Source organism: Phacochoerus africanus, chromosome 8 (assembly GCF_016906955.1).
Source record: "Phacochoerus africanus isolate WHEZ1 chromosome 8, ROS_Pafr_v1, whole genome shotgun sequence".
Classification (NCBI taxonomy): Eukaryota; Metazoa; Chordata; class Mammalia; order Artiodactyla; family Suidae; genus Phacochoerus; species Phacochoerus africanus.
This window is the reverse complement of record NC_062551.1, coordinates 78,753,997-78,779,066: the sequence shown is the minus strand read 5'-3', so window position 1 is coordinate 78,779,066 and position 25,070 is coordinate 78,753,997. Positions and strand designations below refer to the sequence as shown.

The 25,070-nt window shown below is 37.7% G+C and overlaps 1 protein-coding gene across 12 annotated transcripts in view; it reads left to right on the top strand.

Moving 5' to 3' along the window:
- Window positions 1–25,070, top strand: part of EIF4G3 (eukaryotic translation initiation factor 4 gamma 3) — a 342,120-nt gene that overhangs the window by 182,444 nt on the left and 134,606 nt on the right. For 9 of the 12 annotated variants that reach the window (XM_047792299.1, XM_047792293.1, XM_047792291.1 and 6 more), the window contains 5 exons: window positions 2,698–2,877; window positions 3,650–3,764; window positions 8,632–8,729; window positions 11,506–11,628; window positions 23,281–23,389. In XM_047792299.1, the coding sequence (XP_047648255.1) occupies window positions 2,698–2,877; window positions 3,650–3,764; window positions 8,632–8,729; window positions 11,506–11,628; window positions 23,281–23,389 (625 nt within the window). Of the gene's footprint in view, window positions 1–2,697; window positions 2,878–3,649; window positions 3,765–8,631; window positions 8,730–11,505; window positions 11,629–23,280; window positions 23,390–25,070 lie in introns of those variants that run through there. The other 3 variants (XM_047792288.1, XM_047792290.1, XM_047792296.1) reach the window with 2 other exon arrangements.

Below are 25,070 nucleotides of genomic sequence, written 5' to 3'. Positions count from 1 at the left end.
AAAAGAATCTTTGTATCTTTTTGTGTCTAACATCTAGTAATGCTCAATATGTTGAGCCAGATGAATGACTCTCCTCTCCTTGAGTCTTGTAGCAGTTTTATGGCTCCTCATATATACACGGAGTTATAAAAATGTTTGTTTATTCCTGAAATGTGTTTATAGCTCATATACATTGATGAATAAAAATTCTATCTGTTGTGTAGTTAAAAGAAGTGAAGTCTAGTGTGGAAGGTTTACTAGTCCAATGTTCCTCATTGCAGCGGACAGAAATTTTTGTGTCTGTCACCAAAACTATGTTAGTAGAGATAACTTGGAGACTATTGCTGCCATTGTGGTCTAGGCCAGGTTCCTTTAGTATCACCTTTACCTCTTATATATTCTTTTCATCCTCACAAACTGCTCTCTGTGGCTTCCCCCATCTGGTTCCCCCATTCACTCCATTCTCCTGCTATACTTTACTGTCTGTTTCTTTTCTGTGACTTACTCTCTTGAGGGCTTTCTTTGCCTTGGGTTATGAGGGCTAAATGGGGATGAGCCTTGGGTCCTGGATCCCAGTTCTTCCAGTTTAGCACAAGATGAAAATTTACTTGCCACCATCTGGGGGTAGCTTGATGCTTAAGTGTAGGACACAGTAAGACCTGAGTGGGCCCAAAGGTCAGCCTTGCCTTTATTTGGAGGAATAACAACACTCATGTCTGAAATTGTGAGATAACTCAGGAGATTTGGGAGCTGGACCACATCTTTAGACTCTTATTATATTTTCCGCTTTAAAAGCTACAAGTGGCCTTTATATATACCTGGTTAGATGAAAAGAGCAAGTTTCTGTCATGAAAAAAGTCTGGTAAAAGTTGAAAAGGTTAGTTATTTTTTAGGACTTTTGTAAACCTTAAAGTAACAAATGGTGCTTCTGTTGACTCTCATTCCCATTGCAGATGGAGAGTAGATTATAGACATGCTGAGTAACTAATGCCAAACCATATAATGGGGGTCCATGAGAGCCAAGAATAAGACTCAGTAGTTCCAACTGTACTTGTGCCACTAAGCATACATTCTTTTCAAGCTGTTAAGACTTGTGGCTACTATTAGAATATTTTTGCCACTGGATTTTTTTACTTTTGATTAAATATCATTCGATTCTTCAATTCCATGAGTGCTTGAGTTCTCAAGTGGAGAATTGCCATTCTGATTTTCTAATCTTCTTTCTTCTCCTATTGTTACTATAATAGAAAGATGTTTTGTTGAGCTGCATGCTATGTCCCACCCCTTCCTACTGATCTATAAGCTTTTCCATTGGCTTTCTTTCTGTTTCCTGCTGCTTTCTTGCTTCATAATTGAAGGGAGGATTCAGACCCATCCAGGTAACAAACTACTGGTTCTGCATGGACTCTTTATTACTCTATTCTCCTATTATTATTATTATTATTATTATTATTATAGTGAGATTGGTTGTTTGCTGCTGAGTACATACATTCACGGTGGGAATTTACTATTGGTATGTTGTTTCAAGGCTTTTAAGTTTGCAGTAAGAACCATAATTAATCACAGGTTACTATTTGAAAGATTTGAGCTCTGCTCTCTTCAGACTACTCTCAAGCTTGTCTAAATTCTCCATTTTTTAAAAAAAATTGCCACTCCCGTGGCATATGGGGGTTCCCTGGACAGGGCTCAAATCTGAGCCAAAGCTGTGTCCAGATCCTTAACCCAACATGTCAGGCCAAGGATTGAACCCATGCTGCCACAGAGACAACGCCAGGTCCTTGACTTACTGCACCAGATCAGGAACTCCTAGATTCTCCACTTTGACTGCAAGCTATTTAAGAAAGCAAAATCGGGTTCAGTTTTGTATGGGATTGCCACTATTTTGAAAATGAAGGCTTTTCCCATCATGTGATAATTAGCATGTGACAGCCCTACAGATAATTTTAATTTCATTTGGCCTTTATAAACTGAGATGAAATGTTTATGTCCAAAAAGATTTCTTGTTCTTCAAAATATTAAATAAATGACTTGAATGGTATTTTTTTAGGGGACTACTTTAAGTTTTAGTAAATTGATAATGAGCTACCTATTCTTTATGAATGAAGCAGTGCTTTTATACCAGCTGCCCATTTTGTTATATTTTACCACCTTTTCTTTGTTTGTTTGTTTGTTTAGGGCTGCATCCAGGGCATATGGAAGTTCCCAGGCTGGGGGTCAAATTGGAGCTGTAGCTGCCAGCCTACATGATAGCCACAGTAATGCCAGATCTGAGCTGTGTCTGTGACCTACACCACAGATTACAGCAATGCTGGATCCGTACCCACTGAGCGAGGCCAGGGATTGAACCCGCGTCCTCGTGGATACTAGTCGGGTCTGTTACTGATGAGGCACAATGGGCACTCATACCACACGTTTTAAAATTGATAATTTATGATATGGAATTTTTAGTTTAAATTAGTTGAGACTTCATTTTAAAAGTGAGGCTGCCCTGCTCTTTTCAAATGAGTGACACTATTCAAAACTTGATCTAATGTGCCTGTGCCTCATGTGGAATGTTTTTTGTGAACCCAGACATAGGCATTTTGGTCTTTTTTTATGTATATTGTATTTCAATTTGATAAGATTTTTGTAAGTAGAAAAAAGGAGAAAACTAAAAATAATAAAATTTGCATGTTCCTCTCTGTAAAAAAAATAAATATTTTTTTCTCCCCTCCCCAGTTTTTCCAGAGGCCTCAAATACAGCCTCCTAGAGCTACCATCCCGAACAGCAGTCCTTCCCTTCGTCCTGGTGCACAGACACCCACTGCAGTGTATCAGGCCAATCAGCACATCATGATGGTTAACCATCTGCCCATGCCGTACCCAGTGCCCCAGGGTCCTCAGTACTGTATACCACAGGTATGCTATCTCTCAGATCTTTGTGGTCCACTGATAGGGGGGGATTAACCCAGATTCCCATCAGAGGGAACTGGGAGAGGGTGGGTGATGGCATAGGTTTTTAGTGATGTGTGAACTTTTTTACTGGGTGGAAGTCTAAGCCATTTTGTCGTTTTCCATAATATTGTAAGGAGCTGTTTATTTTCTAAGATTGAGAAATTGTTTTAGATCTTTGTTTCCCCCAATCCTTTACCTAGAACCCACTGCTCTAAAATAGACTAAGTAACTAGCTCTTCAAGGGATATCGATATCATTCAATGTCATTCAAAGCTGACAGCCTGCAAGTAAATTTACAGTGAGCTGATGTCTACCTATGCAGTGATTTACTATATGGCTTTACCTAAGGCATGCCTTTTTCTTCATTTTTGTTGAAGTATAGTTGATTTATAATACTGTGTTTGTTTCAGGTGTACAGCAAATTGATTAGTGTATAATATATATGTATATAAATATATCATTTAAACTGATCAGTTTATATATATATATATTCTTTTTTTTCAACTCTTTCCCACAATAGGTTATTACAAGGTGTTGAATATATTTTCCTGTGTTATGCAGTAAATCCCTGTTGTTTACTAACTGCATCTTAATGGCAAGCAGGCATTTTGAATGTGTTTAACAAAATGTCTTTACCTCATTTAAATGATATTCTCCCCCACACACACCTCTTTACTTCTCCACAGTAAGTTACCTTCATATTATTTTATAAATGTCTATAATTTCTTTCTTCTAGTACCGTCATAGTGGCCCTCCTTATGTTGGGCCCCCACAACAGTATCCAGTTCAACCACCAGGGCCAGGTCCTTTTTATCCTGGACCAGGACCTGGAGACTTCCCCAATGCTTATGGTAAGTATGAAAAATTGAACAATTTCTGCTAGTTTGTTGCATTTTATTCTTTGGCAGTTCAGTTTAGCAGTCAGGTTTGGTGGTAGGAAAGATTATTGAATAAAATGTTGCAAAAGGTTCTGACCTGGAAGCTACTTTTTAGAGAGTGGCTTACAGGAAAGAGTATTATAGAAATATGTTTAGTTAATCACACCTGCTGAAGGAACTGATAATTCTCTTCCAAAGAGCCCTTGTCTCAAGATACTCACGTCTGCTACCAACTCATCATTACCTAGATTTTTACTGGGTTTTTGCTTAATGCATAAATATACCTTATTTACTTTCCGTGATTCCTTTCTTTCCAAGCATTTACCACCATTTACCAAAATACTTGTTAATATTTTCCCACTAGAAAGTAATATCCTTGAAGGCAGGGAATTTTATTTGTTTTATTCACTGCTGTATTCCTAGCAAGTAGAGAATAGTGACTGTTAGATACTTAGAGAACATACATAGGATGACAATATAACTCAGTATATCTGTGATTCCTTTTCTTCAAAATTGTCGTAAGGTCAGTGTCACGAGGAAATTTCGATGATTAATTAAATGAAAATGCCTTGAAAAATTACAGGGTTTTTTTTTTTTCTTTTTTGGCCGCACCTGTGGCATGTGGAAGTTCCCAGGCTAGGAATTGAACCTGCGCCACAGCAATGACTGGAGCCGCTGCAGTGACAATGCCAGATCTTTAACCCACTGTGCCACAGGGGAACTCTCATAAGTGACTTTTGACTCAAAAAATATCATCATTATTATAAATCTGTGCCAGCCTGCTTTCTTGCTCTTAATACTTTTGCTGCTATATATATATAAAGAATACAGATGAGTTAACTAGTAGGGAAAAATTTGTTAACATATAGAGAGTATTATAACATCTTGGTTTTATTTCTATTATATATGTCATATTAATTTTTACAAAAAAAGATACACTCTGAGGTGCACTTGTGTCTCAGATATTGTTGATATCTATTCCTTTTGATAGACATTCCTTTTTTCCCATGTAATTCTTACATAGATCTAATAGACCTTGAATAAGTAGTTTGTTAACTAAATTTAAACACTGTTTCCCTGGAGTTCCTGTCATGAAACTATGAAAAACTGAAAGATTTTGGAAGGTTTCTTAGAACTTGCAATGTTGAGACATTGTGCTTTCTGGAATGTAGATGTCCTGCTTTTCAAGAACATATTTGTGTGATGTTTATGCTTGGGGTTGATGTCTAAATATTGAGAAGATATCTAAATATTGACTAGACCAGTTGTTTCCAGATCTTTCAATATCTGGGGCAAATGAAATAAAGTAAAATAAAGGAAGAAACACACATGACTATTATATGTAAAATTGTGCAAATAAGAGTTGTAAAGAAAACTGCTATTTGTCAGTATCATTTCATGTAGGAATGCTGTTTTTAACAACAAAGGAGTAGGACTGAAATAATTTCAAAAAAGGAACAGTCCTTTCCAAAAATGTTAAGTTGTCCAGCCTGTGTGTGTGTGTGTGTGTGTGTGTGTGTAAAGGACCACATAGTAAATATCTTAGGAGTTGCAGGTCTCTGTTGGAATCATTCAGCTGCCATTCTAGTGGAAAATCAGCCATAGAGAGTAGATAAACTGTTGTTTGTATCTTCCCATAAAACTTTATATACAAAGTAAATTGTATTAGGCTGAATTTGGGCCTCCTGATAAAGGCAGACCTGCCTCATTCCATGCATGTAGCATAGAGACATTAAGTAACTTGCCTGATAAATTGTGTATAAAAGTGATTCACATGTTTGATAGAATGAATGTTTTTAAATGTCCTTGATATGTAAGAAATTGGATTAGATTATGACAGAAACTATTGTTTGGTAGGGCAGAAGACCTGATCTACTGGGGTTCACAGTTGACTAAATGTTTTATTAATTTAGCGTTTAGCCCCCCACACACCCTACAATAAGATTATCCTCTTTTGCCAGGTCTATTCAGCTGGTATTTATTGTTTGTATATTATATGTCAGCCTTTGCCCCAGTCATGTTGATTCAAAAATGTTCCATTAGAAGAACCTTGATTTTTTTTAAGGGATGTTTCACCTTTTGAATTTTATTTCACTTAGCTTAAAAACTATGGCAAGGTGAGCAGATTTTATTGTTTGTCTGACATTATTTGAAACCATTTTGGGGTTTTGTTTTTTGAGTTTTGGAGCTAGTGACATAATACAGTAACATAGAATCGCTTACTTGAGCTCTGCTTTGATAATAATTTACTTAGTACTATTAGATAGCCAAGGTGTATTTGTCTTTTTATATTGAACTTAATCAAATCCTAACCATGCTGTTTGGATCAACCATATTTGTTTATTCTTTTCCAAATCTGATTCTCAAAACCTGATTGATACCTGCAGATTTCTGATACTGCAAATCATACTGCTTTCAAGAAATTTCCCCTTGAAGATTATGATAATGGTGGGGATGGTGATGATGATGATATCAGTGATCATAGAGCCTATGTTATTTGACTTTTTATTTTTTTACTATAGTACCAAGGATTTTACCCGTATTAACTGTTCATACACATTTCTTTCGATCTTCTTACCTGGACTGCTATCCATGCTTTCCCACCCAAGGCCAGTCTTCAGTTATGCACTAGATCCTATCATGTAGTTGTTTAAGCTGTTAATGCTAGCAGCTCTCTTCTCTCTTTCCTGGGTTATCATTTCTTTTACTCCCTCTGCTGGATTAGTTCCATCAGCATACAGTGTATTAAGAATAAGAGCTGTCTATACCCACTGTCTTCGTTTTTTTCATCTCATTCACTACTGAACCCACCCTAGTGAAGATGCACATCTCCACTGCTACCCAAACAACTTTTGCAAGGTCGCCAGTGAATTCTGCTTTGATAAATCTTAATTGACCTCTTAGTACCATTTGACAATAGGTAAGCATTCTCCCCATTCTTTTTTTTTTTTTTTAACCATGTCCATATCATCTGAAAGTTATCTATGGCCTCTAAGCAACATAGAGCGCCTCAGGAGTTCCCTTGTGGTATAGTGGGTTAAGGATCCAATATTGTCACTGCAGTGGCTCAGGTCTCTGGCCTGGGAACTTCCATATGCCATCAGTACAGCCAAAAAAAGAGTACCTCAAAATTTAGTCTTTGGGTTTCTTTTCTATTTGTGCTCATTTCTTGAGTTATCCAGTCTTGTGGTTTAAATGTTACCCACATATGCTAATTCCAAAATGGATCTTTCTTTTCTGACTCCAGACTTGGGTCTCTTTCTGCCTTCTTGATATCTCTGTTTAAAGGTCTAATAAGAATCTCAAAACTTTACATGTCCAGAATTCTTTTTTTTGGTCTTTTTTTAGGGCTGCACCTGCGGCATATGGAGGTTCCCAGGCCACTGGTCTAATTGGAGTTATAGCTGACGGCCTATGCCAGAGCCATAGAAATGCCAGATCTGAGCTGCATCTGTGACCTACACCACAGCTCATGGCAACGCCGGATCCTTAACCCACTGAGCAAGGCTGGGGATCGATCCTGCAACCTCATGGTTCCTAGTCAGATCCGTTAACCACTGCTCCACAACGAAATCTCCCAGAATTGAATTCTTGATTTTTTTGGCCCTAAATTCTATTCTTTCTCATCTCGGGAAATAAATAAATAGCACAGTACATAGTACCTCCATCCTTCCACTTGCTCAGACAAAAGACCTTAAGAATTTTCTTTGACACTTCTTTCTCTCACATCCACCAATCCATTAGCAAGTCTGTAGGTTCTTCCTTCAAAAATATCCGGTGTCTGATTCCTTCTTACCACCTTTACTATAAGCACTCTGGTTTAATAGTAATTATAATAATGGTCAAAGCTCTGAAAGTTAAAAAGGATTCATTGAGGTGAGTGGGTGGCAGAAGTTAATTTCAGGCAGAAGAGCAATATAATCAAAGGCATGAACAATGTTAAAGAGATTGGGTAGGAATACGTTACGGCTAGGGCAAAGGTGTGGAGTTCAAGAATGGTTGAAAATGTGGAGTTCCTGTTGTGGCTTACCGGAAACTAACCCCACTAGGATTGATGAGAATTTGGGTTTGAACCCTGGCCTCACTCAGTGGGGTAAGGCTCCTGCACTGCTGTGAGCTGTAGTGTAGGTTGCAGATGTAGTTTGGATCCCATGTTGCCATGGTTGTGGTATAGGCCGGCAACTGCAGCTCCAATTCAACCCTTAGCCTGGGAACTTCCATAATGCCATACGTGCAACCATAAAAAGACTGGTTGAAAATGTATTTAGAAACCTGGAACCTGGATTCCTAGTATCTGGACTTTATCTTTAGACTGCTCGTTCTCAGCCTCCTTCAGCCCCAGCAGTGGAACATTCACCAAGGCTTAACACTGGCTCCCTGTGCAGTGTTTCTCTCTAAGAAGGCAGAAGAACTAGACCACCCCAACCACCAAGAGAATGAAATATATTCTCTTGCTCTGATCAAACCCACACATAGAATATTTTCACACTTTCACACAAACCCTTGTTTGAGAATCACTATTGGAAGCAATGGGCCCGCAGAATAGATTTTTTTTCTTTAAGGCAGTAACTCTGGTGGCAGTCTGCAGAAGTTGGTTATAGAATTGTTTTTATATTGAATGCCGAAGAAAAGATAGGTATTTATGATTGTTTGGGAATCATTGCTTGAGCACTTCAGTAGCTGGAGGGGAGCTAGTAGAAAGTGATGAGCAAGAAGAATGCTTGTTTTTGTTTGTTTGTTATATTTTTTTAACTGTCTAGATTCACAGTGCCATTGGTAGTTTTATAGTGGTTGACAGAAATAATTGAATGCTTCTTTTCATACTTTTCCAATTCTTTAGGAACGCCTTTTTACCCAAGTCAGCCAGTGTATCAGTCAGCACCTATCATAGTGCCTACGCAGCAGCAGCCCCCTCCAGCCAAGAGAGAGAAAAAAACAGTAAGAAATCTTTATTAATTTTTTTCACATTTAAAATTGAATGTCCATTTACTTATCAAATAAGTTTACCCACAGCTGTAATCATTATTCACTTCTGTTCACAATGACTGCCACTTCTTATTCCTCCCTTATATCCTCGCCATTAGACCTGGAGGATTTGTTCGGGCTTATAACTAGATGTTGCAAGTTTCAGCATGTGCTGAGCTAGCAGTGCTGAATGACAACGTGCCATCCACCTTTAGAACGGCGGAGGTGTAGTCTTCTAAGGTCTCACTAAGTGGGAGGAATTTGAACTCAGTCGTCACATCCTTATTGTCCTTTAACTCTAGTCCTAATCAGCTCTGTATTCAAACATGAACTGACAGGGGAAAAAGAGCACAAGAAAAAAGGGGCGGAGTACTAAGGACAACATGAAAAAGGCTTATTATGGAATTTAAGAAACAAAGCAGAATTAGAAAATATATTGTAATTGTTTTCAACAAATTACAAAGGCTTTGCCTCTGTCTAGTAAGGCAGGTAGAATTGGAGTGCAGTAATATGAAATAGGTACTACAGAATATTTTATAGAAGAATGACTTGCAACTTTTGTCCATCAGAACACACAAAATCAGAATTCCCGTCGTGGCGCAGTGGTTAACGAATCCGACTAGAAACCATGAGGTTGCGGGTTTGGTCCCTGCCCTTGCTCAGCGGGTTAACGATCCGGCATTGCTGTGAGCTGTGGTGTAGGTTGCAGGCGCGGCTCGGATCCTGCGTTGCTGTGGCTCTGGTGTAGGCCGGTGGCTACAGCTCCGATTGGACCCCTAGCCTGGGAACTTCCATATGCCGCGGGAGCGGCCCAAGAAATAGCAAAAAGACAAAAAAAAAAAACCACACAAAATCACAAAATGGGTGAAGTTTATAAGAGACTCTAAAATCCACACAGATAAAATAGGTGGGAGTTATATCATAGCAATACTCTTGAAAATACTCTCATTTAATAAAAATTAATTAGGTTTAAAACATTGGTTCTTTATCATCAGAGACAAATTATTTGTGCACACATCGTAATAAACATGACATGCCAGTGTATCATGACACTCCAGCTGAGAATCTGTATTTTGGAAATAATGAAACTGCATGGTAGATGTGGGACTTGAGGAACAGTTTCAGAATGTAGAAAAATTAATAAAGAAGATAATGAGGGAGTTCCCGTCGTGGCGCAGTGGTTAACGAATCCGACTAGGAACCATGAGGTTGCGGGTTCGGTCCCTGCCCTTGCTCAGTGGGTTAACGATCCGGCGTTGCCGTGAGCTGTGGTGTAGGTTGCAGACGCGGCTCGGATCCCGCGTTGCTTGGCTCTGGCGTAGGCCAGTGGCTACAGCTCCGATTCAACCCCTAGCCTAGGAACCTCCATATGCCGCGAGAGCGGCCCAAGAAAAATGGCAAAAAGACAAAAAAAAAAAGATAATGAAAATGGAAGACAGTATTAATAGATGGTACTGAAGAAGAAAATAGAACAAATGAATTATAATATAATACTTAAAACTATATAGTAGAAACAAGATTCCATACCTGAAAAACTAGGTGATACTAGAAATCTTAATGAAGAACTACTCCCCAGAAAGCTTCCAGCTTTGGACGGTTTTATTAGTGAATTCTTTGAACTTTTTAAGAAGCCAGGGCTGTCTTAAGCAAGTTCTGGGTTTAATGACAAGCAGAGAGAGACTTTATATCTCACACTGTCCCGGGTTGAAAGCCTAGAGCCAGGTACTGTGTCTCCATTATAGCACTGTCTCCACTGATGTCTCTAAGCATAGGTAGCCTTAAAAAAGTTTTTAAAGACCATACACATTGTTCTGTATCTTGTATCTTTTTACTTACCAATATATCTTGGCAATTGTTCCATATTAGAACATATAGCTCTATCTCATTGTTTCTACTGGCTGTTTGGTATTTATTTGTAAGGATGCATCATAAAGTTTTAATTACTATGTTCTTGATCAGCCTTTAGGATCTATGTCTTTGCTAAAACAAACAAACAAAAAACAATAGTATTGCAGTGAGCATCTTTTTATTTATACACACATACACACACACATATATAATGTGTATGGTTATCTGCAACATAAATTCCTATTTGTAACTCCTAGGGTATGTATATTTTTCATTTTGTTAGGGAAACATTTAAGGCCTTTAAAACTTTACAGTAACTTCCATATTTTAAAATTATTTTAGGAGTTCCTACTATGGCTCAATGGGCTCGATCCCTGGCCTTGCTCAGTGGGTTAAGGATCCAGTGTTGCTGTGAGATGTGGTGTAGGTCACAGACATGGCTCGGATCTGACATTGCTGTGGCTGTGATGTAGCCTGGCAGCTGTAGTTCTCATTCAACCTCTAGCCTGGAAACTTCCGTATACTGCAGGTGTGGCCCTGAAAAGACAAAAACAAAATTATTTTAGGAATCTTGTCTTATGTTAAGCATTGTAAATGAAATCAGTCATTTTGGCAGTGCTCAAAAGACAAATGTTAATGTTTTGCCTTTTTGACCTAGAAATTCATCCAACTAGGTTTCATTTTCGCTTGTTGTGCTAATTAATTAAAGTCAGAGGTAATAACCTCAGTTCCTTTGAATGACTCCATATGGTTCTGTGATTGAAATCAAGTTACATATGGTGATTATCAACTTTGATATTTGACAAGTTTCCCAGTTCATACCTTTAATACATCATGTGCCTGTAAATCTGCTACATAGACACCCATCTGTAAATATGCCGTCTTATTTGTAACTTTACAGATAAGAATTCGGGATCCAAACCAGGGAGGTAAAGACATAACAGAGGAGATTATGTCTGGAGGTGGCAGCAGAAATCCTACTCCACCCATAGGGAGACCCACATCCACACCTACTCCTCCCCAGGTAAGAGAGAGTGTGCCATGATGGATGATGGTGTGTATTTGTTCACTAACCTCTACTGAACTCTTCTTTTTTCTATAGCCACTTGACTGTACTTTCCATTTCCATCAGCTGTCTCATAGCCTCGAATATCTAAATGATATTTAAACAAACATGTTTCTCTTTATAAATTATTAACTTGCAAATTTTTACAGTTAATATTTTTCTGTATTGTCTTCATACTCAGAGCATAGCTGCTGCCACTTTTCCTAATGAACTATTATTGCATGGTACCAAAAGGAGCTGCATTCCTATGGAAATCCCATCATTAAATGAGTATTTTATGTTTTTAGTATGAAGTCTTAGGAATGAAATGCTACTACATACTATGATAATGCTAACATTAAATTTGAGAATTTAAATGTTTTCACTGAACAATATTGTTTAAGATGATTGTCTATGCTATTCAGAGCATATTTAAATGTATTATAGATAGACCTCTTTTTAGGACTACATAAATGAGTTGCTTGAGTGGAGGATATCTTTTCTAATTATTTACAAAGGTTATTAGTAAGTTCTGTCAAACAGCTTTTAGTTCCTGTTTGCAGAATGTGATTATCATGGTCTTTGAAGAGTTCACGTTCTTGCTTTTGGACATCAAGACATTCTAGGAGGAGCTGGAGATTAGTAAAATATAATAGAGAATGAGCCTCTCCTCCCACCACCCCAATTTGACAGGGTTTTGATTTTATAATTGGGTTACTTTAAATTTTGTTAAACCACTCAAAGGTGATAAGTGATTTCAGATCTTCAGAATATCTGAAGTGAATGCCCAGCATATAAAGCAGATGTAACTGAGAGTTCCCTGGTAGCCTAGCGGTTAAGGATTCAGCATTGACACTGCTGTGGCTGGGGTTCAATCCCTGGCCCAGGATCCCGTGTGCACAGCATAAATAAGTAAATAAATAAAACAGATATAACCAACCAAAGTTGTTAAGTATTAGGGAGCTTGCTTCTCCCTCTTGTAGCTGGATGGTGCTGTATTCCTCAGAGCCCAGTTTACAAACAAGTGATATAGATCATCATAGATCAGGCATTTCAGAATGATGGACTGTTTACTTGATTTTAGTAGTATAGGTTGAAAAAAAGTTCTTTAAAAAGTGAGATCACAAATGGATGCCTTAATTTTAGAGTCCTTGAGTATCTATGAATTTTGAATAAGCCTAGAACTTGAGACTGTGTAATGATGTGTTTCACTTGCAAATGATGTTGTTCTCTGGCTGTTATCTCAATCTTGCATCATCTGGCTAAGTACAGTTTATAACCACCTTGATATATGAGTGGTAAGGTTATACTGATGATTGTTAATAGCACTTTTCATCGTTCTCTGTTATTTTCCTAGGGATACTCTAAATCTGGAATGATAAATAGACCTTAGGCTTAACCTTGTCCCTGTTCATGAACATGTGACAAGAAACACTTAAACACATTTAAATTACCTACTTCCATGCTCTGTTAGGTAGGAGCATACTATAGCAAAAATTTAGGATTGGTTGATCAGGGCAACTCAAATTTGGTCTTTTTTTCCCACATTAATTAAAATTTTGTTATTGTCAAACCATATAGTTGACAATCTTTTGTCGATTTGTGTTTAAATTCTCAACTTGAATATGTGTTTATGTCTTTTTGCATTTTAATCCTGTAGGATTGGTTTGTTTTCCTTCAATCTTACCAAGCTTGATCCCGCTCGTCTGGTTATCTCTTTGTCCTTAGTCCTAGGAATCCTTTTGCTCTTTATCTTTCCTCTGGGATCCCAGGCCTGAATGCAAGTGGAATGTACTTCTAGCTGATAAAGCTATCAGTCAATAGTTATAATGTTAATAGTTCTTTTTTGAGGTGGGATGTAATCATGAAGAATCAGTTTATTTTATAGGTAGTTTGCATGTAAATCCCCACTTACCAATCCTCTGTCTTTCCAAATGGATGAAATTCATGGAGTGAACAAATAGCTTTTAACAGACATAGGCACTAGAATTATTTCATTTTCCTCTTGAGAAAAACAACAGCACAAGCATGTTGATGGCAACTGGCACTTGGCCTCACTTTTCAGAAATTCATGGAGAGTGGTGCATATAGAATAGGAGAGGATATTCCTGGTTAAGAGAAGCAGCTATTAATGCCTAATTGTTATATTGTGTAAAAATGTCGATCTAGTGTTTCAGGAGAAGCTAAAAAATCTCTATTCATATAAAAAATCAGCAAGGTTTAAATCGCAACTAATTTTTCTAATAAATAACATTATGCTTGCCAAATAAAACCTGTTTAGTCTAAAATCTGCTAGTTTGCAGCTTTGGCCTAATTCTAAATAGATTCTAAACCACATTCTGGTTAGTGAGTAAGACTGTGGATGAGACAATCCTTTTCAGAATTTATGACTGAAAAGTAAATACTGTATTGCTTTTGGCCTTACATGTGCTGTGAATATAGCAAAGCTCTTTCCTTATCATGAGGTCACCCCAGTCTCTTTAAGGGAGACAGAAGGCACTTGAATATATGATTAATCCTACTGTGAAGAGCATACAGAGAATTAATAAAACACAGAGGAGACCAAGTGGGTCAGAATTATAGCACAGACTTGAATGTGTTGGATCACAAAAACCTGTTAATGGTGGTACAAGTGAAATAGTAAGAGGGAGAGGTTTAAAGCTTTGGCTTTGAATCAGATATACTTGGTTTCAAGTCCCAGTTCCACAACTTAATTTGTAACTTTAGCCAAACTACTTAATCTTCTGGAACCTTAGCTTAAAAAGTGAGGAAAATAAAAACATCATATAGAGTAATTATAGGTATTAAATGAAATAAATACTTAAAATTGCTTAAGCTTGGGAAATAAGGAGCATTCAATAAATACTACCTGTTATTAGTATTATTGTTATTACAATAACAGAGACTGACTGGAAGTGTCTCAAAGGCTTCACAGCAGAGATTCCACTTGGTCTGAGTTCCCAGATTGGTATTCACAAAATGGAAAGAGAAAATATTGCAGGCAGAGTGCCAGCATATGCAAAAAAAAAAAAAAAAAGGCTTATGGAGATGGGAGATCAAGTGAAGGGTGACTGTTGTCATTTTAAGTCAGTTAAAGGAGAGGAGGCCAGTTAGGGAAGTATTCAGCAGTTAGTTACTACTTAAATAAAGTTTACAAAAGGGTGACCATATAATTTGTCATCTAAATTGGGGCAGTTTTTGAAATGAATGGGGGTGCTGTTACCATTTTGCTAAATCTTCACCAAATTTTGTGAAAGCTTTTATTTTAGTGATATGACTTTAGATATAGTAAATCTGAATCCTAATTAAAAGAAAACATGCCTTGAATTTTTTACATGTGTAGCAAAATTCCAATCCCTTGCTGCCTACTGCCAGTCAGACTTTGAACAATGCTATTGCATGTCATAATCATCTAGTAACTATGATGTTTATAGTTGTAGGTGATCACAAGAAGTGTTGAAGATATTTCAAAAAACTATCAGATTCAGTCTTTTGTCCCTTATTAAAAATGTATTTTCAAAATTTAAAATGACTTCAGTTTTGTATGTATAAACATTGTAAATCTTCACTGGAAAAGAATAGTGAAGGAGGAGATTGTAGCCCTCGGTCTTGTTAACTCCTTACTAACCATGTTAACTTGTTGGCGCATATACTTTAAGACATCTTTTGGGGGGGGGGAGTCCGTAAGTGTAATTGAATATATTTGGCTTCATTCATGCCACTTTGTAAGTACCATGTTTTCAGTGATCGTGCAGAAATATTCATGTTTGATTATAGGTATTATAAATTTTAATGACTACATGATAATTTCTTTGTTTGGATATACCCTACTTTATTTAATTGATGCATACTCCTCATCTTTCGTATTTGTCACTGATAGTAACAATGCTGTGATGAACATCTTTGCTTAATTTGGGGTTATGGTGTTGTTATCTACTTTCCAGAAATGTACCAATTAATCTCCCAACAGTAGTATAAGATAATACCTTTCCTTACATTATTGCTTATTTGATAGACTTAAAAATAATATCTCCTTTAATTTTTACCTATTGACTTCTGGAGTTAAAAATTTTTTTTGTTTTTGTTTTTTTTTTTGTCTTTGTCTTTGTTGTTGTTGCTATTTCTTGGGTCGCTCCCGCGGCATATGGAGGTTCCCAGGCTAGGGGTTGAATCAGAGCTGTAGCCACCGGCCTACGCCAGAGCCACAGCAACGCGGGATCCGAGCCGCGTCTGCAACCTACACCACAGCTCACGGCAACGCCGGATCGTTAACCCACTGAGCAAGGGCAGGGACCGAACCCGCAACCTCATGGTTCCTAGTCGGATTCGTTAACCACTGCGCCACGACGGGAACTCTTGGAGTTAAAATTTTTTGATGTTCACTGGTTGTTTGTGTGTGTATGAATTATCTGTTTATGTGTATTGTACACGTTTCTTTTGGGGTGATGGTTTTTCTCTGAATTATAAGCATTCTTTAAATGTTAAAGAAATCCCTTTGCCATATGTAATTTTTTTTCTAGTTTGATGACTGTGTTTTAACTTTGTTAATGATGCCTTCTGTTACATAGAAGTTTTAAAATTTTTATATTCACAGATTTCTGGTTTTATAAGCAAGTGATGATTTGGGGCTGAGACTTTGATTTTCCCACTTAATGTAATAAAGCTATTTCTAGTGTTTAGGTTTGATTATTTTACTTTTTATCTTTGATTGTATATATATCTTTGAGATATATATACAATGATGTTTTGGTCCTACTTTTTTTCTTCTGTTTTCTTTTGTAACCAAATGACTGATCTCTTTATTTCATTATTGACTTGTTCTTCATTGCCTCTTTGTTTTTAGATGTCTTTTAAGTATATACTGAATTATCATATATACCTGGATCTATTTCTGAACCTTTATATTCCATTTGTCTGTTTTATTTTATTTTATTTTATTTTGTCTTTTTAGGGCCACCCTTCCATATACTGCGAGTTCCTAGGCTAGGGGCCGAATTGGAGCTGCAGATGCTGGCCTACACCACAGCTACCGCAACGCAGGATCCAAACCATGTCTGCTACCTACACCATAGCAATGCTGGATCCTTAACCCACTGAGCGAGGTCAGGGATCAAACCTGTGTCCTCATGGATAGTAGTCAGATTTGTTTCTGCTGAGCCACAATAGGAACTCCCTCCATTTATCTATTTTAATACTATTACTATACTGCTTTATATACCCTAGTTTTAAAATACATCTTACTATTTTAGAGTGAATTTCCTCTAGAGTATTAAAAAGTGTTTTGCTGGGGTTTTGGGGGGGGGTTATTGTTGCTGTTGTTTAGCCCTCCTACCCCCATTGGAACCTTAAAATCATTTCAAGTCCTCTAGTTTAGCCTGACAGCTTTTACCTTAAGTAGTGAATTTCCCTCATCATTCCTGACACCTTGGCAGTTTTCCCTTGCCTTCAAGAAAGAGGTTCTCTTTACTGCCAATGTATTTGTTTTATCAGGTTAATGTTTAAAGAAAAAAAAAATGTTTTCATCATCTAATTGCCTTTAACCTGAGCATACATTCTACAGTTTGTTACACTTTTGTATCATTATATTATTATTATTTTACAAATTTATTTATTTAGTCTTTTTTAGGGCCACACCCCTGGCGTAAGGAAGTTCCCTTGCTAGGGGTTGAATCAGAGCTGCCACTGCTGGCCTGTACCACAGCCACAGCAACATGGAATCCAAGCTGTGTCTGTGACCTTTACCACAGGTAGCAGCAATACCCAATCCTTAACCCACTGAGTGAGGCCAGGGGTCAAACCCGCATCCTCATGGATTACTACTGAGCCACAACAGGAACTCTTACATTGTTCTGTTATTATTTTTCACCCTTTTGAGTCACATATTTAGGTCATCTATTTGTTTATAAAAGCACTGAGTTTATGAACCCCAAGTTAGTATTTCCTCAGGTGTTTCATGTGCTCCCCTGGGTTTACTTGTTTTCAGTTTGTTTTTATAAAAAGGTCTTTTTTTGTGCCTTTCTTCTTTTGTTCTCTTTTCTTGTGATTTGTTGACTATCTTTAGTGACAATGTTTGGATTCCTCTCCTGTGTGTATATCTACTATGGATTTTGGTTTGTGGTTACCATGAGGGTTTTGTAAAGCATTTGATATACATACATGATTGATTTGTTTAATTGTTCTTAGTTTCACATGCATTTTAAAAATCATGCATTTGTAATCTTTTCTCATGATTGCTATTTTTGTTATATTTTACATCTATTTTGTATATCCATTGACTGCTTATTGTAGATAAAGATGATTTTATAGATGATTTTATTACTTTGTTTTTTAACCTCCCTACTAGCTTTATGTGTGGATGATAAATCTTTCCTCTATGTTTGCCTTTACCTGTGAGCATTCTCATTTGATAATTTTACTATTTCTAGTTATGGCCTTTTTCGCCTAGAGAGAAGTTCCATTGACATTCCTTGTGGGAGAAGGGAAAGAAAAAAAACATTTGTTGTAAAGCTGATTTGGTGATGCTCTTTTAGCTTTTGCTTGTCTATATACCTTTTGTTTTCTCCATCAAATCTTAGTTGTGGGTTTTTCCCTTTCATCATTTTGAATATATTGTGCTACTCCCTTCTGGCTGTAGTTTCTGCTGAAAAATTAGTTGATAGCCTTGAGGGTTCCCTTGCTTTTAATATTCTCCCCCACCTTTTTTTTTTTTTTTTTCATTGCACCCACAATGTATGGAAGTTCCCAGGCCAGGGATTGAATCAGCTGTGGCAACAATGGATCTTTTACCCCCTCTGCCACAGTAGGAACTCCTTCTCTCTATCTTTAATGTTTGTATTTTAATTACAGTATGTATTGGTGTGTTCCTCTTGGGTTAATCCTGTGTGGAACTCTGCACTTTCTGAACTTGAGTGACTATTACCTTTCCCAGGTTAAGAAAGTTTTCAGCTATTGCCCCTTAACATATATTCTCAGGCCCTTTATCTCTCTCTTTTCCTCTTACGAACCCTGTAATACAAATATTAGTGCCCTGATGTTGTCCCAGAAGTCTGTTAAACTGTTCTCATTCCTTTTCATTCTTTTTTCTGTTCAGAAGGTCTTCCACCTCACTCACCCATTCCTTTGTATCTTTTAGTCTGCTCTTAATTCCTTCTAGTTTGTTTCCTATTTTAGTTATAGTATTCTTTATCTCTGGAATTCTTTATATTTTCTAATTCTTCAATAAAAAAACATCTAACTTTTCACTCTTGAGATCCATTCTTCTCAGCTCTTTTATCATCTTTATGATCATTACTTTGAACTTTTTCTCGTGTAAATTGCCCATCTCTGCTTCACTTAATTTTTCTTCTGGTGTTTTGTCTTGTTCCTTTTTCTGAAACATGTTCCTCTGCCACCTCATTTTGTCTCAGTTACTATTTGTATTCTTATGTAAGTGGTAGGTTGGTTACATTTCTCAACTTTGAAGAAGTTGGTTTCTCTAGGAAACATCCCGTGTATCCCAGCAGTGCACTCCCCTGTTGTCACCCAAGCTATATCCTCTAGGTATTCCCCCTGAGAGGGCCGTGTGGGTCTTTCTTTTGTGGCAGGGTGACTGTGTGGGTGGTCTCGTAGGCTTTTTGGCCCCTAACTTGGTTGATTGCCAGGACTTGGCTCATATGGATGCTCCTAGCTCCTGTTTAGCAGTGCCTGGTCATGAGGCAGCTGGGTATAAGCCCTAGGGGACTTTGGGGCTAGCGCTTGCTCACAGGGGTGTGGGATCAGGGTCACAAAGGTTCCAGGGCTCTTGCCCACACACCATCAGAAAAGCCAGGTCCTGGAGTTAGTGCCAGCTGGTTTCGAAAGTCTCCCTGAAGGGCCCAGAGACCCCAGAGCTTGTTTCAGATCATTGGGGATGGGGGGAGTGTATCCTGACATAGTTGAATATGGGTTCCAGGGTGTCCTGAAAGTTGCATTGGTCTGCTAGTGGACAAATCAAGGGCCCAGCTAGTCTCAGGGTGGAGTCTGTGATACTCTTTGAGACCAGAGGGTAAGTCTGGCTCAGGATTCTGTCATATTACTTCTTTTGACCTGTGTTCCAGGGTGCCTGAGATTTTGTGTATACCCTTTATGAGTGAAGTCTCTATTGCCACCAGTCCTGTGGAGTTCCCAAAATTAAGCTGTGCTGGCTTTCAAAACCAAATACTCTGGGGACTCCTCTTACCAGTGCAGGACCCCTAGGCTGTTGTGCTTGATGTGAGGCTCAGAACTCTCACTCCTGTGGGAGAATCTCTGTGATATAATTATTCTCCAGTTTGTGGGTTACCCAGTCGGGGGTATGGGATTTGATTGTATTATGAGTCCATCCTCCTACCCATCTCATTGTGTTTCCTTCTTTATGTCTTTAGTTGTAGATCTTTTCTCGTAGGTTCCAGCTTTTTTCATCAATGGTTGTTCTACAAATAGTTGTGATTTTGTTGTGAGCCACATGGGAAGTCCCAGATGTGATTTTGGTGTGTTCGTGAATGGAGTTGAGTTCAATAAGGGTCTCCGCCATCTTGGATGCTCTTGAGAAATGAATTTTAAATTGTTCAAAGAAGTATTTAAGGACAGTTTAAGATTTTGTTGCCTCTTTTACCTGTTGATAAATACTCTATTTAATAAAATGAATTCCTCCAGGGGGCCTTCATCTGTCATTTTCCCTTCAGGCCAATACTTGAGGTTTAATATATAAATCTTCAACAGTGTAGATTCTCAAGTAGAATTTATAAAGGAAATTCATTCCTTTGATACTATCAAGTATCTAATATCTTGCCATACTTTAAATAAGCTTCCTTAAGACTGTGTTTGTAAAGCGAGAAGTGTTTTTCTGTCAACCAGAGCTTTGATTTTGAAAAATTTCATATGGGGAGGGGATTTAGTATTGACATAAATTATGAACTCTTGCAAAAAAGTGGTGTTGCCACATCAACCCTTTTAACTTTGACTCCCTAAATATCTTCATTATTTTATGTTTTGATACTAATTACCCTTCCAGACTGATGTTTAAAAAATTTTCACTCCTACCAATAGGGAAAGAAACGGAAGTGCAGTGATTTTGAAATTCTTAAATATATTCTCAACAGGATAGATCATGTCACCTAAGAAGAGTTGGAATTAAAGGTTAGCTAAAATTTGAAAAGACTACCCTAACTTTAAATTAATTTGAAACAAGATTAAAGTATTGACTTTTTTTTTCTTTTTGGTCTTTTTGTCTTTTAGGGCCACACCAGCAGCGTATGGAGGTTCCCAGGCTAGGGGTCGAATTGAAGCTATAGCTGCTGGCCCATGCCAGAGCCACAATAGTGCAGGATCTGAGCCGCTTCTGCGGCCTACACCACAGCTCATGGCAACACCAGGTCCTTAACCCACTGAGCGAGGCCAGCTTTCAAACCCGCATCCTCATGGTAGCTAGTCAGGTTCGTTAACCACTGAGCCACGACAGGAACTCCTAAAGTATTGTCTTTTGTTGCATGTTTATATGTTAGCACTTTCTTGGTTCTGTCAGAGGCTTAGAGATTGTTAAAGCTGAAAGGCACTTTTAACAGAGGAGGAAACTGAGTACTTTCTTAGTATTTTGTGACTGTATAATTATAAACTGGATACTTGTATTTGTAACTGTGAGTTAACCAACAAGTTATTTGAAATTTTTCTTATAAATCTTTATACATGAAATCTTCCTAGGGCTTTGTTATTTGAAAAATGTCTGTGTAGTTGTCTGTTTAATATGACTGAAAGTATTTTAATGTTAGACTGAAATACTCTTTGATCTATACAGATTTATAGGTATGGGTAGCCTTTCACCATCTTAAAAAATCTCACCTTAACCATATATGCCGTTTATTTTGGTGACCTATTTTCAGCAGTTACCTTTTTGGCTGTTTGTTTCCCAGACAATTGGAGTCATTATATTTTCTTTCTTTCAGGTAAATGACAGAATTTACAGATCTTTCTTTTCTGAGATATGTGGATAACTATGTAATAAATGTTGAGTAACAAAGAGTCTTTCCTTTGTTCCAGAGCTGTTTTCAGCCATAGACTAGAACTGAGTCACTACAGTTGTCCCACAGGGGATTGACTCCAGGACCCCTGCAGATAACAGAATCTGCGCATGTTCAAGTCCCTTAAATATAATGGCTAATACAGTCGGCTTTACTTATCTGCAGGTCACGCATCTGTGGGCAGAGGGTGACTGTTGCTTTTGAATTTTATTGATAGAATTTTCCCCCCACTAAGGATTCAGAGTAAAGTGTCATGGTAGTACTATCCATCTGGCAGTGATTTAAAGTGAAAACAGTAACTCTTCATTTTTTATTTATGGAAATATAATTTTAGTGGTCTTCATTTAGAAGTTATTGTGGAATGTGAGTACTTTCATGAATAGATGAAATAATTCTGTTTTCCCCATTCCTGTCTGTTGTTCCGTACATCATACATAGTCTTATATAAATAGCATATTGTTCATTGCAAAAAGCATTGTTACTTAAATGACATGTAATAAATGATAGGTGTTTAAATGGATCTATTTCATTTTATACTCCTACTCTATGTGAGACTTACAGACTTAAGACTATTTTTCATTCTTCCATTTTTATGTGGTCCTTTCTACCCCAGATCACTCCTACTTTAACTTTCCCCTCCCATACAAAAACGGAAATCAGAATTGTGCAAGGAGCTCTGCTCTGATAGTACTGATAGAATTCAATGTGGGAGATTCAGTAGCTGTCAAAAAATGGACCTTAGATCTCCAAGGAGAGACACTGCTTTATTGTGTGGCTTTTGTGTAACCCTCAAATCCAGAACAAATTACCTACCTGGAATGTGATGTAGAATGAATGTTCTTGTTCTTTCTTGTGTGATTCTTGTTCCCTCTAAGTTGAACAATGGCTGCAATATTTTCAACCTACTCTGGATTTTGATGGGCATTTTTAATTCCATATACTAGCTGAGCAAAAATTAGAGTTTCTTCTCAGCTCTGAAAAGCCAGATATTTTACTCAGATTTCTGACTCTGAAAAGGTATCATTCTTGACCCAGAATCTAAAGACATTTTAAGGTGAAAATTCCTTTAAAGACTGCAAGTTGCATTTCACCTGTGTGGTTATATGAACAATATATATTGTTTTCTCAAATCATTAACTGGTGTTGAAAACCCATCATGTCTTGTTTGTCCTGCTTTCAGCGGATGAGCTGTTTTGCTAGGTGGTTTATAAATGAAGTTGACCAAGTCCTTTTGGTCTTAGGACTGGGAAGATGCTAAATTCCCTCTCAGATGTGACATCTGTTGTTCGGTTGAAAGTCTGTCCTTAGAAGGAACACTGGAGAATGCATTGTACTAATGATTGTTGTGCTGTCTTTTCTTGCTGTGGTTAATAGTAATTATCTCTTTTCCTTCCCCTTTCCTGCTGCCTCTTTTCCTTTTCTTCCTTGTCTTCCCGTGTACTTTTTGAATTTATTAAATTGGCCTATATATTTTTCCTTGCTTTCCTTTTTTTTTTTTTTTTTTTTAATTTTTGTGACTTCCTACCCTACTTTGTCTTCCCCACTTGCTTGGGTTCCATGTTGCTAGTTTTTATGTTCGCACGCTCATTATCACCCTTTTTTGTACTTCAAATCCCAGCAGCTGCCCAGCCAGGTCCCAGAGCACAGCCCTGTGGTTTATGGGACTGTGGAGAGCGCTCATCTTGCTGCCAGCGCCCCTGTCACTGCAGCCAGCGACCAGAAGCAAGGTTTGTGTATGACTGTTTTCCTCCCTCTTACCTTTAGTCCCTCTTTTCTAAAAAAAATTATTTACATTGCCCTCGGCATTTAAAAGTAAGAGTAAAACATCTGAGGATTATTCAGATATCCACTTTTAAATAAAACTTAGGGGTGGTAAATCAAAGCGTTCTACCTCGGAGTCCCGTCACGGCACAGCGGAAACGAATCCGACTAGGAACCATAACATTGCGGATTCAATCCCTGGCCTCCTTGCTCAGTGGGTTTGCCATCTGGCATTGCCGTGAGCTGTGGTGTAGATCGCAGACGCGGCTCGGATCCCGCGTTGCTGTGGCTCTGGTGTAGGCTGGCAGCTGTAGCTCCAGTTTGACCCCTAGCCTGGGAATCTCCATATGCTGCAGGTGTGGCCTTAAAAAGCAAAAAATAAATAAATAAGTTAAAGTGTTCTACCACTATGAAATAAAGTAGGTATGATTAGTAAAAATTTTTTCTATGTTTTATTAATGCCTCACTGTCAGTGTATATTTATAGGTAAAATTTTTGCTGCCTTAAATTGTTTCTTTTGGAATAAGGTTAGGGAGAATAAATTGATGTATATATTACTTTATAAGAACAACAGTTTTATGTGTAAGTTCAACATGTTCATGTGTATCTTACTATTTTTAAAAACATAAAATGTTTCTTCTTACAAGTTTGGCTTCTGTAGTCTCAGAGATAGTACTGAGTTCAAATCCTGGCCCTATCAAGGACTATTTGGTCTTGATGAGTTGTTATGCTGTGTATCTTAATTTCTTCATTTATAGAATGGAATGAAGATACCTAATTCACAGGGTTGTTGTGGGGACATGCCTAGCACTCAAAAAGCTCTTGGTAAATTATAGCCATTATTACCATGCAGGAATCATACTAAGGTCTCTACTGTTGACCTTGAACGTGAAGTGCTAAATGTTCGGTGAAATAAGTATACCTATTGCCTCTTGGAAACTTTAAGGGAAATCTCACACCAGAAAGCGGGATATCACAGTCTCTCTTTCCTGCCTAGTTGGGTTTAGGATGACCTTAGCTAACATGGGGAGAAATTCACTAGGCGTGGGGGTGGGGGAACAAATGACTTCGAGCATGCTTTTATAATGTTTCTGACTTAATTCTAAGAATGAATAGAAATCACATGTGTTTTCTGTTTTATTCAAGTATTTATTCCTCCAGAGTACATTATATTCCATGGTTGATCCATGCAAATTATATTTTCTAAAAATTATTCTTTAAAAAGCATTGGGAATTGGTATGATCAAAGTGGAAGTATTAGCATTGCTGTTTTCACTGGACTGCAAGTTAATTGTACTTAAAAACTTCTGTATCTGGTTTCACTGTTTCTTTAAGGCATACAAGATAATGTGATGTTCTTTCCCTCCCCATGAGTATCCAGGAACCTGCTAGATTTGTACAAAGACAAATCCTAAATTTTATTTGTTTTATGAACTAGTTTTAAACCACAAGATAGGTAACAGACCCTAAGCTGGCATGCTTCTTTAAAAGTTGCATTGTTAAATACTTCTTTCAGCAGTGTTCAGAGTTAGAGACTCATACATGCTTAAAGCTAAATTTTTAAATGTTAAAGCCATTCACCTTGCCAGGAATGCACTTCATAGGTTTTGTGGAAGACCACTTTCTACCACCCATGGTCAAGCACTT